The sequence below is a fragment of the Bufo bufo genome, chromosome 8 (genome assembly GCF_905171765.1).
Source record: "Bufo bufo chromosome 8, aBufBuf1.1, whole genome shotgun sequence".
In the NCBI taxonomy this organism is placed as follows: domain Eukaryota; kingdom Metazoa; phylum Chordata; class Amphibia; order Anura; family Bufonidae; genus Bufo; species Bufo bufo.
Genome location: NC_053396.1, coordinates 64,723,753 through 64,737,383, shown reverse-complemented (window position 1 = coordinate 64,737,383; position 13,631 = coordinate 64,723,753). Strand labels below are relative to the sequence as shown.

The following is a 13,631-nucleotide window of genomic DNA, read 5'->3' as shown; positions in this document are numbered from 1 at the left end:
TGTAAATTAGTTTGACATGACCGATCCCTCATAAAGCCATGCAGATATGGCGTTATTTGCTTATTTTCCTTGAGGTACTCCAAGATTGCATCTCTTAGAAAACCTTCAAACAGTTTACCCATGACAGATGTTAAACTTCCCAGCCTATAGTTTCCAGGCTGTGTTTTTGGACCCTTTTTGAATATTGGCACTTTTAATTGGGAATTACCTTTTACATTCTGCATTTCATCTGACAGTTTATTTTCTTCAGTGAATACAATGGAGAAAAAAATATTAAATAACTTTGCTTTCTCCTCATCGCTCTCTGCAACTCACCCCTCACTGCTCTGTAGAGAGGCGACACTTTCATATTTATACTTTTTACCATTTATAGAATTGAAAAATATTTTAGGGTTAGTTTTGCTCTCTTTGACAATTAATCGCTCGGTCTCTAGTTTGGCTGCTTTTATTTGGGCAGACTAGGTGGGCCAAATGGTTCTTATCTGCCGACACATTCTGTTATTTGGTTTTTACAAATTCAATTTTTTTCCTTATAGTCTTTTAGTGCATCCTAGCTACCCTCCTGTTTTAGTGATTTAAATGCTTTCTTTTTGTCATTTCATGCTTTCTTTACAGTTCTATTAATCCACATAGTTTTTTTCTTGTTCCTTAACCTTTTATTCCCATAAGGTATATACCTCTCACAATTAGATTTTAGGATGCTTTTAAAAATATCCCATTTTGTGGCTATATTTTTATTTTTGAGGACTTTGTCCCAGTTAGTTAGGCCTATGGCCTCTCTTAGTTGGCTAAATTTAGCTTTTTTGAAATTTTTATTTTTGCTCCTCCCTGAAGAAATACTCTTTTGAATGATAATTGGAAGGTTATTATTTTATGGTCACTATTTCCCAGGTGTCCCCCAACCTGCACATCCGTTGTTCTGTCAGGTCTATCGGTTAATACTAAGTCCAGTATGGCTGTCCCTCTAGTCGGGTTCTGAACCAGTTGGGAAAGGTAATTGTCTTTGGTTATTGCCAAGAACCTGTTTCCTTTATGAGATCTACAAGTTTTTGTTTCCCAGTCTATATCTGGGTAGTTAAAGTCCCCCATAATAACCACCTCATTATGATTTGCTGCCTCATCTATCTCGTTTAGTAGCAGATTTTCTGTGGACTCTGGTATATTAGGTAGTTTATAATAAACTCCTATTAGTAATTTATTATTGTTTTTGCCTCCATGTATTTCTACCCACAGTGACTCCACATGTTCATGTCCCTCACTTATATCTTCCCGGAGTGTGGGTTTTAGACATGGACTTTACAGGCGGACCCCTTCCCCTCTCCGGTTTTGGTGATCCTTTCTAAACAGACTCTAAACCGCCCAGTCATAGCTATCATCCAGCCATGTCTAAATTATTCCCACTATGTCATAGTCCTCCTCACACATCACTAATTCCAGTTCCCCAGTTTTATTAGTCAGGCCTCTGGCATTAGTATACATACATTTAAGAGGTTTATGTATATTTTGTATCCTACACTTTTCCTTCTGAGCTGTTCTAGTCCCTCCTTCCATTTCTCCCCCAGTCTTATTACCTTGCCCCCGGTCTCTATCTGCACTATCTTCCCATACTATAATGTAATTACCCTCCCCCAGTCCCTAGTTTAAACACTCCTCCAACCTTCTATCCATCTTCTCCCCCAACACAGCTGCCCCTTCCCCATTGAGGTGCAGCCCATCCCTACGATAGAGCCTGTAGCCAACAGAGAATTCGGCCCAGTTCTCCAGGAACCCAAACCCCTCTTTCCTACACCAGTTCTTGAGCCACTTGTTAACCTCCCTAATCTCCCGCTGCCTTTATTTTGTGGCTCATGGTCCCGGTAGTATTTCAGAATATACTACCTTTGAGTTCCTTGCCCTAAACTTTTTACCTAAATTCCTAAAATCATTTTTAAGGATGCTCCACCTACCTCTAACTTTGGGTAGATGCCCAACGGCATAGATAGGTGTAGAGTAGGTTCTGTCTGACTGAGATCACCTTGGTGCTGGTAGGTGGGCACAGATCTGTTTTCATCAAAATATATTGGCTGAGAGTCTGATTGTATTATATCAGAATGAGGGCTTAGTGCATATATAATGTTTGCATCTGTTGTGTTAGTGCATTATTTTATAAATGTAGCCATGCACATCCACATATTCATTTATTACATTGTGCAGGATGTTTATTTTTATTTTTTTCTGTGATTTTTGTTTAGTTGGGGTTCACCCTCTTGGGCTAAGTTTGCTCCTGAGCTTGAAGGTGGCACATATCTTCGTGACCTTCTATGTTTTCCCTGTACAGAGGCACTCACGGTCACATGGCTGTACAGGTAACTGCAGCCAGCACTATTTTGTTGAATGGGGCCATGCCAATTATAAAGTGATGAAAATATGCTATCACTTTATAATATGAAAATACAGCTTTTATTTGCTTATATATACATTGCACTTTGTCTTTCTGTATGGTGTTATTGTCAGTGCATTGCTCCTGAGAATGAACGTCACAGATGACTGGTTTAATGCTACCATACCTTCTAAGTTTTCCCTGCACAGCGTCACTCATGGTCACATAGCTATGCAGGAAACTTCAGCCAGAATACAGTATTTTGTTGAATGAAGCCTTGCCGTTACACCACAGAAACAAATAGTGAAAAAATATGCAACACTAATTCACTATTCTCAGAATTGGTGGGGTCCTAGAGGTCTAACCATAACTAATTATAAAGTGAGGGCAATATGCTATCACTTTATAAGATGAGAATACAGCTTTGATTTGCTTGACATATATACTGTACTCTTGCCTTTCTGTACAGTGTTATTGTGAGGGCAGCTGTACAATGAAATATACTCTGTTCACAGACAAATTTATAGGACCAGAATTGTAAAGGGACAACATTTTTACAATCTGTCTTTTAAGACTATAGTGTCAAAGCTAAGCAAATAATAGAGCATTACACACAGCTGAGTTCAATGAAGAAACAATAGGCACTGCTGGTATACAACTGTGTGCCTCCTGTCATTTAGCTTCACGTGAAGCATCAGGTTACACGCTGCACTGTGCATTTCCAAGCGCCAAGCAGTTTCCTTCCTTCTGATTTCTGTAGCCTCTCCCTTTTCATTTGTAGCACATGAACCAATCATGAGAGAACAGGAGAAATTGCTGCTATGGTAACTACACAAGGCTGCTACTAAATTAATTCTCCAAATTACAATGTCTCATAGCCAGGAGATGTGAGAAACTGTTGGAACTCATGCATGCAGGTGCTGTACTACAAAGTCGAGGCCACTATCCAAATTGTATATTATGCATTGTCTTATATTCAGTCATAGATAAGCCATGATCCTCATGCAATCTATAGACTATAATAATCTGAATGGTGTTTTGAACATGCCACTTTTTGTAAGGGTACTGGCACGTGGTCTGGTGTTGTGATGCAGTTTTGGAAACCAGAACCAGGCATATATTAAAAAAAGAGGATGTCGCATTTGTTCTTTATACTTTCTTTCCTTCTATGATTCACTCCTGATTTTGGTTTCCAAAACTGTATCAAGAAACCTGACTGTATAGTATACCATATCATATATGCTATAGGGATCAATGAACTGTTTTTTAGTGTCCTTGCACCAGAGTGGGAATCAGAGTCAACCTTAGGCCTCATGCACATGACCGTTGTTGTGTTCCGTGTCCATTGTTCCGTTTTCCGTGATTTTCTGCAGACCCATTGACTTTCAATGGGTCCGTGGAAAACTCGTATAATGCACCGTTTGTCATCCGCGTCCGTGATCCGTGTTTCCAGTCCGTCAAAAAAAGAAGACCTGTCTTATTTTATTCACAGACAACGGTTCGCGGACCCATTCAAGTCAATGGGTCCGTGAAAAAACACTGAGGCACACAAGATTGTCATCCGGTCCGTGTCCGTTTTTTCCCTATCATTTGCAAGGCAAACTTGACTTAGATTTTTTTTTCACTTTCCTTCATGTCTGGTGATCCTCCAAAAATCAAGGAAGACACACGGAAACAAAAACGGATCACGGAACAACGGAACCCCGTTTTGCGGACCGTGAAAAAATACTGTCGTGTGCATGAGGCCTTAGAGTGTGAATGTGGTGGCCTATACACCCATATATACACTATAATCCCTGCTTCATTGATTGAACAGTATTACTGTGTTTTGGCACTATATGGTACACCATTAGGAAGGATTGTCAATAGAAGGCACAGCACAAGGCATAAAAAACCTTTAGCCAGACCTGGTGGGAAATTTTCCATTGCAATTACTACAGTGCTGCAGATTTTGTGTTGTGACATTATGCAAAAACACCTAATATTAGTACCTGCCACCTCTATGTAAAATATAATAAACATTTGCTATCAGAGACCATATTATTGTTTTCAAAAGAACAGATTTTGAGCATGGATCAATAAGACTTTTCCCTGTATAGAGATGTCCCGAATAGTTCGCCGGCGAATAGTTTCCGGCGGACATAGCTTGTTCGCGTTCCCGCGGCGGGCGAACATATGCAATGTTCGGTCCGCCCCCTATTTGTCATCATTGAGTAAACTTTGACCCTGTACCTCACAGTCAGCAGACACATTCCAGCCAATCAGCAGCAGACCCTCCTTCCCAGACCCTCCCACCTCCTGGACAGCATCCATTTTAGATTCATTCGGAAGCTGCATTCTTAGTGAGAGGAGGGACAGTGCAGCTGCTGCTGATTTAACAGGGAAATCGATAGCTAGGCTAGTGCATTCAGTGTCCACTCCAGTCCTGAAGGACTCATCTGATCTCTGCTGTAAGGACAGCACCCCAAAAAGCCCTTTTTAGGGCTAGAACATCAGTCTGCTTTTTTTCCCCTGTGTAATCTAATTGCAGTTGCCTGCCTGCCAGCGTGTGTGTCAGGCTCACAGCGTATACTGTGCCCACTTGCCCAGTGCCACCACTCATATCTGGTGTCACAATAGCTTGCATTTAAAAAAAAAAAAAAAACTTTTTGGACTGTAATATAATAGCAGTCAGTTTCCTTCACACATATGCGTTTCAGGGCCTGCCAGGGCACAGTGTCACACCAGTGCAACTCATATCTGGTGTAACAGTAGAGTACATAAAAAAAAAAATACAATTTTGACTGTAATAGATTGAATAGCAGTTAGTTGTCTGCAAGCGTGTGTGTCAGGCCTACAGCGTCTACTCTGCCAACTTCTGCCAGTGCACAGTGCCACTCATATCTGGTGTCACAGTAGCTTGCACGCATAGTACCACTAATCGAAAAAAAAATGACAGGCAGAGGCAGGCCACCCCGCAGGGGCCGTCGTGGTCATGGTGCTGTGATTCCCTTTGGCCCTAGAATAATGCCCAGTGTTCAGAGGCCACGTACCCTGAACTCGAAAAGTTCTGAGGACATAGCCAGTCAACTAACACAGGACACCCAATCTTCTACAGCTTCCGCTCGGAACCTTGACGCACCATCCTCCTCCAGCTCAGCTTCGAGCACCTCTCAAGTTACCACTCGCCTGCCTGCCGCCACCACCAACACTAGCACCACAGCCGCTTCACTTGATCTGTCAGTGGCGTTATTTACACATCAGTTGGAAGAAATGAGTGATACGCAACCATTATTGCAAGAGGATGTAGATAACAGGGATATGTCTCAGTCAGGCAGCATTACACACATGGACGTACGGTGTGATGATGATGATGTTGTACCCGCTGCTGCTTCCTTTGCTGAGTTGTCAGATACAAGTGAAGCGGTTGATGATGACGATATGTCCATGGATGTCACGTGGGTGCCCGCTAGAAGAGAAGAAGAACAGGGGGAAAGTTCAGATGGCGAGACAGAGAGGAGGAGGAGACGAGTTGGAAGCAGGGGGAGGTAGTCGCAAGGAGCTAGTGGCACAGTCAGACAGCATGCATCGGCACCCGGGGTCAGCCAGACTGTCGTGCCTGTTGAGGGACCCTCATATAAAAAGGCTGAAGAAGAACGACCTATACTGGGTGTCCACGCTACTAGACCCCCGGTATAAGCAGAAAGTGCCTGAAATGTTACCGAATTACCGCAAGTCGGAAAGGATGCAGCAGTTCCAAAATAAATTAAAAAGTATGCTTTACACAGCGTATAAGGGTGATGTCACAGCACAACGGGAATCTAACAGGGGAAGAGGTGAAAGTAATCCTCCTCCTCCCACGACCACGCCGGCAAGGACAGGTCGCTTTACAGACGTGTTGTTGATGGAGGACATGCAGAGCATCGCCACAGCCGTTCGGGGTCCACCCTCAGAGAACGACTCGACCGACAGGTAGCAGACTACCTCGCCTTAACTGCAGATATCGACACTCTGAGGAGCAATGAACCCCTTGACTATTGGGTGTGCAGGCTTGACCTGTGGCCTGAGCTATCCCAATTTGTGATAGAACTTCTGGCCTGCCCTGCTTCAAGTGTCTTGTCAGAAAGGACCTTCAGTGCAGCAGGAGGTATTGTCACTGAGAAGAGAAGTCGCCTAGGTCAAAAAAGTCTAGATTACCTCACCTTTATTAAGATGAATGAGGGATGGATCCCGAAGGGACTGACAGTGGGCGATACATTTGACTAAAAAAGGCCTGATGAGATGAGCTGCCTTGGGCTAAAAATGGTCCACACACTGCTGTATTTTATCTCTGAATGCCGGATGACTTGCGTTACTAGGGTTCAAGCCGCAATGTTTTAGGGCACTTTCTGCCTGGGAAACAAACATCAATTTTTCTGGCCGCTGCTACAGCACCTAACTTTTCAGGCAGGTGTACATGCCTAATTTTTCTGGCCTCTGGTGCTGCACTGTGGCTTCAAAAACCCCCCCAAAAAAAGGCACCTACATGTGTCAATTCCCCTTCGTGATCGTTACCTTGTCGTGGTGAAGGGGCTTGCGTATCACAATGAAGCGACCACCTCTATGAGTGTGTTGGCAATGGCAATGTTGGCACACCCCAGATGATAAGGTCGTTGCTTCATTGTGAACAGACCAAAAGTGATCGGCTGGATAATTTTGCATAGAAAAAACATTAATTTTCTTTATGATCATCTAAGGTGATCATTAAAGCCTACTAGGCCAACAATGGACCCACACTGCAGAATCATTGTTTTCTGGGTCACTTAACTGTCACTGAACTACCTCAGCACGACCATAGGCTTTGTAAAACCCCCATCGCCTGAAATCTTCCAAACGTGCGCACGAACACAGTCATCACTACACCAAGATTGACGCATAGAGGTATAAAATTTATTTCATGAGTGTGTCAACTATTGACAACTCTTTGCGGTTGTCTAAAATCTATTCCATACACGTCCCCTGATAGGGAACGTAACAGGGATTAAACTGATAAGAATAGAACAACATACACACCACTCCTATCTGGTGGCACATTAGATTGCACGCACAATGCCCCAAATTTGAAGTAGGAGGACCAACCAAGCATCTTTTTCCATCTCCCGGTTCCAAAAATCTATGCCATATACACGTCCCCTGATAGGGGACATAACAAGGATTAAACTGATAGGAATAGTACTACTTAACACACCTTATAATAACGCAGAGAGAGGAGTCTGAAGAAGAGGAGTCAGAGGAGGAAGGTGGCTTTGAGGAGGTGGAAGACCAACCACAGCAGGCGTCCCAGGGGGCTTGTTGTCACCTTTCGGGGACCCTTGGTGTTGTATGTGGCTGGGTGGAGGAAGATACCTTAAATGACATCAGTGAGGACAAGGAACGGGACATGGCTAGCTTGGTATCCAACCTGGTGCAAATGGGGAGTTTGCGGTTGTGCAAATGGACTGTTTGCGGTGCGTTAAACGGGGAGTTTGGTCTGTCACTGTGATGCGGGCGTAACCCTTACACTACCTGATCGATACAACATCATACCTGATGTTTTAAAGCACGTTATTCCAAACAATTTAGGAATGTTAGGTGATTTATGCCCTTTATGGATTAAAACCAGACTCTGCGTCAACTATGTAAATTTCCATTGGAGTTTTGCCATGGATCCCCCTCCGGCATGCCACAGTTCAGGTGTTTGTCCCCTTGAAACAACTTTTCCATCACTATTGTGGCCAGAAAGAGTCCCTGTGGGTTTTAAAATTCGCCTGCCTATTGAAGTCTATGGCGGTTCGCCCGTTCGCGAACATTTGTGAAAATTTGCGTTCGCCGCTCGCGAACGGAAAATTTTATGTTTGCGACATCTCTATCCCTGTATATAAGATACCATTAACTGTATTATGTTATTGTTATCATTATTATTGATTTGAAAGTGCCATTCATTCCATGGCATTGTACATTAAGAGACATACATAATATAAAACAAAAATACAATGAGCATGGACTATTAACAGACTGGTACAGAGGGGAAGAGGACCTAGCCTGTGAGAGCTTACAATATACTGTATGAAAAATCATAGTGTGAATGGAGCCAAATGGTACCATATTTGTTTTGATCTGTTGCAGAAACAACTAAGCTCTGCAAAGATTCTGTGGACAAATCCATATATGTTTTACATCTTACTTTCAGTTCAATAATATCAAGAAGCTAGTAAGTAGCTTGAAGCATCACTATGGCAACAGAACCTACCACTATTTCCCGTTTGATCTAGTGAGGTAATTGTAGATGAGTGAGACACATCCTCCCACTTCTCTCACTTCAAGGCAAGAAACACTGCTTACACAGGTTTTCTTTAGAAAATAAAAGGTTAATGCATAAGAGGTGCACATGGTAACAGTATGACTATGGAGGTGCGGTATTATTCTGCAGTAGAATCAGATGGATGACTGCAGAATTATTTCTCCATGTCACTGGGCACATGATAATTAACGTTGACTAGTCTCTTATTACCAAATGGAGAATGTAACAGCTCTAACCTTCATCTCTAGCATCAGACATGTTCATCATAGATTGTATTAATTGTGATACATATACTAATTAATTATCATGAAAATTCCCGTGAACAGGAATCTATCACTTTAAGTAGCACTGAATTTAAGTTCTCACAATTCTAGGAGTAGACCTCCAACTCTGCACAAGATAGGAACATGCTGCGCTCATTTATTATATATAGTCATAGCAATAATGGTTCTTAGTATAACTGCACATATGGTATATGATATCAGTATAAACCATTAAATCTTAATTGTGCTGTATATATTAGATTATATTATAGGATTGTCAGCTTGTAGGTTTAGGTATAAAAACCTCTTACCTTTTCCACGTGTAATACTTGTTAATGCTTTATCCATCCTGTGTAACACCTATAAAATCCAGAATTCCTGTAGTTTTTCAAATCCCAAGGTTCACCCACTGCTCCCAGTCTCCTGCTCTTCTTTCAAATTGGTTTCAACGTCCAAATATAGATCCCCAAAAGGAGGATCCAGACAGAAAAGACAGCTGTTCAGCTGTACATACCTCACCCAATTGGGCTTACTGGAGGGCAGATAGTCAATATCACTCAAAATAATGATAAACAATAGACTGGAACATACAGAACATGGAGAAATGATGGTAATCATTAAGAGCATAGACCATACAAGTAAGAAATAAACGACTATTGCTACACATTATTTTGTGTGACTGTTGCCATTTCTTATATGAAGAAATCCAGGAAGCTTAAAAATCCATGTGTTATGCAGGACTCCTGTAGAGCAAGGCCCTTGTTGAAGCTCAGGAAACAGCTAAGATAAAAAGATCTGAGGCAGAGAATACAACCTCTCTGTCTGTAATGTACTTAGTGTGACTGTCTTCTGAACATTATTCCTGCTTTGAGAGAGCAGCAAGAGAGATATTTTAGTCGTTCAGAGAAAACATTGGGGGAGGAGAGGAAGGAAGCAGGAACTTGGTGTTTTATTAAACGTCTCTCCCTAACTATTGTATCCCCTCCCTATGTTTCCTTCCTTCTCATAACGTAGTGTTTTTCTCCCTTGTGATAAAGCTTTATAAAGAGCCAGATATTTCCATAAGATCAGCGAATTTAAAAAGGCTTTGATTTATGTGTAAAGAGTTTTTTGAGTAATATTCGAACAAAAGAACTTCTATCTAGTGGCTTAACCATCAATCCTAAATGTTTTTGTGTAAACCTGGAACAGGCTTATTTACTAACAATGGTAAACTAAATGTGATGGAATTCTGGCTTAATATTTGCCAAAATGCTGGCATGATTGCGTCAAAAAGCCTTGACGTTTGATTGCACCTTCATCAGTGTGCACCAAAATTGTGGCAAAGTAAGCCAATAAGGATAAGTGAACTCAAGGGTTCGGGCACCCGAACACAGACTTTGTCTCGGAAGTCAGTGTTCGGTGTTTAGAAGCTGAATAAAGTTTTTTGAAAGGCTGCAGCACAGCCAATCAACAAGCTTTTTAGCTGTGGGCACTTCGAAGCCATCATAGTCATGCCTAGTATTGGCTCGGCTGTGATTAGCGGGTGCAGCTCGTGACCCGGCCTGCTTAAATGCCGGATCACATGTGGCACCTGTTCTAACTAGTGTAGGGCCAGAACGCAGCTTGCGTTAGGCAATAAGGCTCTGTGTACAGTCTGCAATAATTCTCTGCATCCGTGACATAGAAATAACATAGTAACATAGTTTATAAGGCTGAAAAAAGACATCTGTCCAGTTATCCTGCAAGTTGATCCAGAGGAAGGCAAAAAAAACAACAGTGAAATACTATTGTTCAACTGGCTGTTAATTCTGTGTCTGACCTATAGCCTTTTTTGGGGGTGAGATACACCTCCTTCATGCTTCGATGGTCTCCGTTGCCCTGCGCTGAATTGTGCAGGGCAAGGTTTTTTTTGTTTATAATTACACTGCTAGGTAGATGCTTCCGCCTAGCAGCATTCTCAGTGACGTCACAGGCTCAAGGCTTCAAGTAGGATGTTCTCAGATGGAAGTGGCCACTGAGCATAGAGTGTCATCAGCAGGTTGCAACAGAGATACAGAGAGACAGGAAGAGTCACAGAAAGGCATAGAAGTGGACATTCTTTGGCCACATCCCACACTGATGACCACTTAATTGTGAACAGTGCCCTGCAGAACCTGATGATGAATGCCACACAAACTCCAGGAACAGGGAGGTGAGAGGCACCCAAGTGTCACATCAGACCATTCAAAACCATTTATATCAGCGTGGTCTGTGTGCTAGATGACCTGCAAGAGTACCTGATCACAGGTGTCATCGTCTTGCATGGGCCAGGGAGCATCTACGCTGGACAAGGAACCAGTGGGCCTCAGTGCTGTTCACTGATAAAAGTCGATTCACGGTGAGCAGAAATGATAGCCACCAACGATGTTGGAGACGTCAAGGAGAGTGTCAGCTATGCATCAGCCAGATGAGCCTATAGTTAATACAGAACTGCCCTACACTTTTTGAATGGTACAGTGACAAGCCCATACTACTTGAATAGCATAATTAATCCAGTCATTGTGCCTCTGCATGAACAACACAGGCCTAATTTCATCTTCATGGACGACAATGTGCCAGCTCATTGAGGTCACATCATTAGGGAACTGCTGCTGGGGACTAGGGTACCTCAAATGAAGTGGCATTTCCTGTGGGACCTGAATCCCATTGAAAACCTATGGGATCAGCTGAGTCGCCATGTAGAGGCTTGTTACGCTGTACCCCAGAACCTCAATTTCCTGAGGGCCTCCCTTCAAGAATAGTGGGATACTATGCCTCAGCAGACAATAAGTCGGCTTGTGAACAGCATGAGACATCGTTGTCAAGCTGTAATTGATACTCAAGGCCACAACAAGCTATTGAGAAAATGACATTTTTTGTGGGGGTATACCCACCACTGTTGTTGGGTTTTGTTTCAGTAAATTGTTTGAGATGAGGAAATCACCATTGCTGCTTCTACTTAAATGCCCTACTTTCATGATATAATATCACTGTAGTCTGAACTTTTTACGTTTTCCATAAATTTCACCCAAAAGCCAAATATCCCTAACTTTTTGTGAGTAGTGTATATTGATTTTTCTTCAGACATTCTTATAATATGCCTGATGAACAGAACAAAGTTTTCTTGAAAGCTTGCTGTGTAACATCATTGCTTCAATTTCTTTCACCCATTAAATGGTAACATACCTGCAAGATTTAACAGAAAAAAATATAATAAGAGCTCTTAACTAGACAACTAAGGGTGCTGGTGCTAGCACACAGTGCAGTTCTGACATACATTCAGGATGCAGTTTTCAATTTAGCCAGTTTAGCAGCCTTGTTAAACCCTGGTGTTCTGCATTGTGGGAATGATTTAATTAATTTCAGCTTGCTACCATAAAAAACTGCATCCTAACTGTATGTTAGAACTGCAGCGTGCCAGCACCCTAAGAGGTTGTACAGAACATTAATATGGTTGTGTATATAAGCCTTTAGTTTGCTTTTTTTCTGCCACAAATGAATTTGATCTACGTGGTGTGCAACTAATAACTGATACCTCAGCCTTCAATATATTAAAATCTGACCTGATAGCTACTACTTGTGTGATAAATGAAGCACTTAACTCACAACCAAAATGATATTTCCCTAAAATGGAATGCAGTTTTTAATACAGAAAAAGCCCAATTAACAACCTCAACAAAAGCAAAAAAATGTTCCTTATTCTAAAGAAATTCAACTCTTTTATGTTTGTCATGGACGAATCAAGAGGCTAGTCATAGCAGGGTGTGAAAATTCTCAGTGTAGTGCCACCATTACAGGTTCATTTACACTAACATTTGATGCTTTCTTTCACACTTTTAAAAGTGCAAGAACACATTCCACTGCCTCATTAATGATGCCTGGCTAATTAACTGGCTCATTTGTTAATAGGTGGGAATACACATTCAATTCCACAGAACCTTCTGTAAAGCTACTGTAATAGTTATCTGCAATGGCACACCTTCAATGGAGGCAAACCATGCAACTGCTATGGGGCCCGGGGCTGAATTTCTTTTCTTGACAAGAAAAGGGGAGCTCAGTGTAAACAGATTACTCAAGCTTCTATTCCAGTATTTATATGCACTGAGCTACTCCTAATGGGGGCTACAGACAGCCATCTTTGTAATAAACAGGAAGCTGATTAGACATGAGCAAACCAGATTCATTACGAACTTCCAAAAATTTTATCTGGCAGATGAACTTAAAGCATTTCAGGTTAATTTTGGACGAATCCAGTAAAACAGCATGCAGTGCCATTTTACTGCACATGTCGGCGGGAAAAACTACTAGGTGGGGAAGAAGTATGCTCACATGACCCTAAGAGTGTGGGGGACAGAAAATGGTCTTAGAGACAGTGTACAGTCACAATAAAGCTTCTATTCTAGTGTGATAGACAGTGAAGGGAAAGGCTAGAAATTGTGTAGAAAAGGGAAAGGCAGGGAAAGCTGTCAAGCTGTCAGCCAGGGAGTGAGAAGGCAGGAGCTGAGGTTGGGTGTGCCTGGCAGAAAAGTCTGTAAAAGTAACTTTTTTCCTGTGTCTGTGAAAAAAATAGATGTGTTCGTGATTTCTTTTGAAACTGGTGGTACTTGACTAGGGTATTTTGGAGGAAATTACCATTTTATATCATTTATATTATGTCTTATATAGCCATGACGGATCCGTCTTGAACACCATTGAAAGTCAACTGGGGAAG

At 42.0% G+C, this 13,631-nt stretch overlaps 1 protein-coding gene across 2 annotated transcripts in view; it reads right to left on the bottom strand.

Moving 5' to 3' along the window:
• NHSL2 (NHS like 2) overlaps positions 1-13,631 on the bottom strand; it is a 911,944-nt gene that overhangs the window by 717,099 nt on the left and 181,214 nt on the right. Inside the window, exon 1 of one of the 2 annotated variants that reach the window (XM_040442509.1) lies at positions 9,232-9,765. The exons of the other annotated variant lie outside the window; for it this stretch is intronic. Within the exon in view, the coding sequence (XP_040298443.1) occupies positions 9,232-9,268 (37 nt within the window). The 5' untranslated portion in view covers positions 9,269-9,765. Of the gene's footprint in view, positions 1-9,231; positions 9,766-13,631 lie in introns of those variants that run through there. 2 annotated transcript variants of the gene reach the window in all.